Source organism: Amblyomma maculatum, chromosome 10 (genome assembly GCF_055883805.1).
Source record: "Amblyomma maculatum isolate TAMU_Amacu chromosome 10, ASM5588380v1, whole genome shotgun sequence".
NCBI classification, from domain to species: domain Eukaryota; kingdom Metazoa; phylum Arthropoda; class Arachnida; order Ixodida; family Ixodidae; genus Amblyomma; species Amblyomma maculatum.
In genome coordinates, this window is record NC_139353.1 from 83,376,532 (window position 1) to 83,380,019 (window position 3,488).

Here is a 3,488-nt window from a genome sequence, read left to right on the forward strand (position 1 = left end):
AACAGGCATGGAATCAATAAGTTCGGCTGATTCTTTATCGATCGTATTGATAAATATGCACCAGAGTGCGACAGAAGAAAGTTGGCTCTTGTATTTCGGAAGTCGAAAAGGGGGGAGGGGGGTGGGGGGATAGAGGAAGAAAAGAAGTTGGGGCCCTGTGCGTGCGGCCCAACGTTAGGCACATCGCTCGATGCCTAGCCCACCGCTGTCCAAATAAAGCTAGGAGAACAAATTCATCCAGATCGATAGACGGCTGAGGTGAACCTCGAGGAGATTGAAATAATTTGTGGGACGAACGCTCCACCACGACAGCTGGCCGCGAATGAAGCGAGAGCGAACCGGGTGAAGTGCATCCCTCTATCGGTTTATACCGCGGTCGTCAATCTGAGAGCCACTGCCTCCACCGACATACACCAACCATTAATAAAGGTGTACAGAAGGCAGATGAACATTATTGGGATCCACGCATGACGCCAGAACATAAAATATAGGCTTTATTATCAGCACGTCAAAAGATTAGATAAGAATACGCTTTCTTGAAATGGTCAGAGAGGGGTTTCGTATCACGAATGCGCACCTACACTTTGTTTCTCGACTATGCCAGTCATCGTCAATCAGTAAAATGGGCTAAGAACAGCACGTGTGAACGAAGTTCTAGAAAATATACCGATAGGCATGATATTCGGTTCCAGCAGAAAGCAATGGGCTGCGAATCGCTAAGTACCACTTTCATGCTGCTCGCGACAGACTTTATCAGCGCACTCGATGCAAGGACAGGCGCGCAAAAGCATCAATTTGGAGACAAGTAATCTAGTGTTTCCTTCGGATTCGTTTTTCTGGGAGGAGAACACCTGTCAGGAAAGCCATAAAATTCAGGTGTTCACCGAAAATTTGAAGCACTGAATTCGACACGCGAGTTCGAGAACACGTTACACCACGCCATATGGCTTCGTGGCTCCGATGTAGTTCTTGCAGCAACATAACCAGACATTGTCCGCAGAAGTAACGTAGTAGGCGGATGGATCTCCTTTCATTTTATCTGCTCGTTGGAACGCAGAGGATGTAATGTACACATCGTCGTCGCAGTCTTGATCCTCGAGCCATTGGTGGTAGTGGATGACGTCTGCGGCAGGGCAGATTCGTTTCATCGTTTTAGCGAACTCAGAGCTCCTGGACTTTCCCTCCACACATGTGGCCAAGCAGATGCGCGTGAGCATGGGAGCCACGGGTAGGCCACTTATGAAGCTGAAGTCGATGGGATGATAGTCCTCCAGCTTCAGCGTCCGCAACTGTGGCCAGACGTCGGCAATGGGGGCAATGTCCAGGCTTGTCTTTGGGCGCCAGATACCCAGGTCCACCAGCCGAAGATGCTGGAGTGAAGTGCAGCCGGTCAGGAAACTCAGAGTGCTGACATTCTGAAGATCGCGCAGAGTAAGGCACGTCAGGTGTCGCAGACGGCACAGGGGCTGAAGTGACACGTCGTCACAGGTGGTCTCTAACGAACAGACTTCGCACGTGAACGGATGGTCGCTTTCGCGCTCACTGAAACGAATGTCCAGTTCTCGTAACTTGAAAGAAGCTCTGCTTAGAAGTTGTAGGCGCCTCGGACTGCACAGTGCACAGGGGGCGAACGCCAGAGACCGGAGGTTATCGAGGCCTCCTGTGGCGATCACGGAACAGCAGTCAAAGTCTTCACTAAAATGAAACATTGAGAGGTTGAGCTCGGTCAAGCCAACGCAAGACCTGATGAAGTTGCAAAGAGCTGCCTGGTTCCTGATGTTTTGCTTGTACCTGAACATACGGTCGCAATGGCTGAGCGACATTAACGTCAATGCCTCGATATAGCGACATGTCTTGATGTTTGACAGCGTCTTCAGGCGAGATATCGAATCTTCTCCATGCTCTGCGATCAGTACAGTTAGCTGACGGTGACACTTGATATCCAGCTTCGATTCAGTTTCGGCCAGAGTGACACAGTTGCGGCTAAGCGTGGGACGCCACTGGAGAGTAGCGTGTTTGTATACTTCCACGCATCGGCCGAAGTCTTCGTAAAGATCTTCCGCTGACCCAGTAGGCCCCACTGATAGCTCTGCTTCGTTTGGCGTCTCCTCGCAAGTGTAGGTGAAGTCGTCGAAGTCGTCCCGCGTTGCACTGCGGAAGCAGGAGAGAATGAAGCACGCGATGCCGGAGTGGTCAATGGTCTCGCACCCGTGGAAATGTAAGGAACGCAGGTGATGACATTCCTTCAAAACGACATTCACGATCGCCACGGCGTTGGGGCCAGCCTCGACGTACATTTTCCTCAGGGTCGAAGGCATGGTCAGCTGTTTAGACACGCACGGTGGCACGTGTTCGGGATTCGGAGGGTCGGTATCCAGCGGATTATCCAACACTGACCAGTATAGACACTCGAGCTTGCGCAGGTGGCCCAGGAGCAGCGCGGCCAAGGCCGAGGGCAGCAGGCGGGTGTGGACGCAGCGAAGAACGACGAGGTTTTTACAAAGCCTGATCCCTTCCGCCAGCCTTTGGGAGCTGGCAAGGATGTAGTGACTTACGTCCAGCTCTGTGATGGCTGCGGCTTGAAGTCGAAGCATCACAGTCGTGAAGACAATCGGCACATCACGCAGGGTGAAGCGCGCGCTCTGCGTCCAAGGTCCGTTGTTGACGAGCCCATTCAGGCGCTGGCACAGGGACGCCATGTTCATTCTGCGGTGCCAGTCCAACAGGCCGAGTATGTTGGTCAAGACATTGTCTGGAAACGACATGAGCGAAAGACGTTCTTTCTGCTCTAGTGTTGTCCCCTCCTGCTTGATGAGCGTGACAACTGGTGTTTTCCGGTCTAACAAATGTCCACTTTTATATGAAGGCATGCCGAGGCTTGCACTGACGCCTTCGCGCTGTTTTGCCGACTGAAGCTGAATCCTTGTGGGCACTCTTTGAAATAGCTGCTTTATCGCAGGTCACCATATATTATCACCTTTTGATTTAGTGGTCACGCGCGGATCCGTGAGAGATAAGAGAACTGGATCGACTCCACCCCCCCCCCTCCCGGATAGACAAGCGTTAGGTAGTCACTGCACCTAGTGCAGTGAGCAGAGTGAAACTATTTAGGTGACTAGGGGCATGCTTGTTCGAGTGTGCTTTACGGCAAGATTACAGAATGGGTTTGGTATATCGATTCTTTCTCCTCTTGTTTTTCTCTTTGGTTTTATTTTCCGGAGGAGCATTTTTATACGCCGGTGATAGCGGTGTACGCAGTCGCTTGAGGATACACCAATAATGAAACTAAACTGAACGCTTCAACGAAACGAAACTGTTATGTGGTTCATAGCATCGGCATTCGGTTCATTTTGTGGACTGCGGCAAAATACCGAAAGAAAAATCAACTGCTGAACGAAAATATTAGCACCAAAAAGAGTCCGATGCTTCAAAACATAGCACGTCACACCAATCCTCGAATCTCTGTAGTCTGGCTTCGCGATGATTTT

The 3,488-nt window shown here is 50.9% G+C and overlaps 1 protein-coding gene across 1 annotated transcript; it reads right to left on the reverse strand.

Moving 5' to 3' along the window:
* Positions 1–462: 462 nt before the first annotated feature.
* On the reverse strand, positions 463–2,920 carry LOC146176897 (uncharacterized). Its single transcript, XM_084583009.1, has one exon. The coding sequence runs from the start codon at positions 2,868–2,870 to the stop codon at positions 930–932; it is 1,941 nt and encodes a 646-aa protein (XP_084439135.1). The 5' UTR covers positions 2,871–2,920; the 3' UTR covers positions 463–929.
* Positions 2,921–3,488: the final 568 nt, after the last annotated feature.

What these genes read in the sequence shown, in the direction of transcription:
- LOC146176897 (XM_084583009.1), bottom strand. Translation starts at nt 2,870, where the DNA reads ATGCCTTCATATAAAAGTGGACATTTGTTAGACCGGAAAACACCAGTT.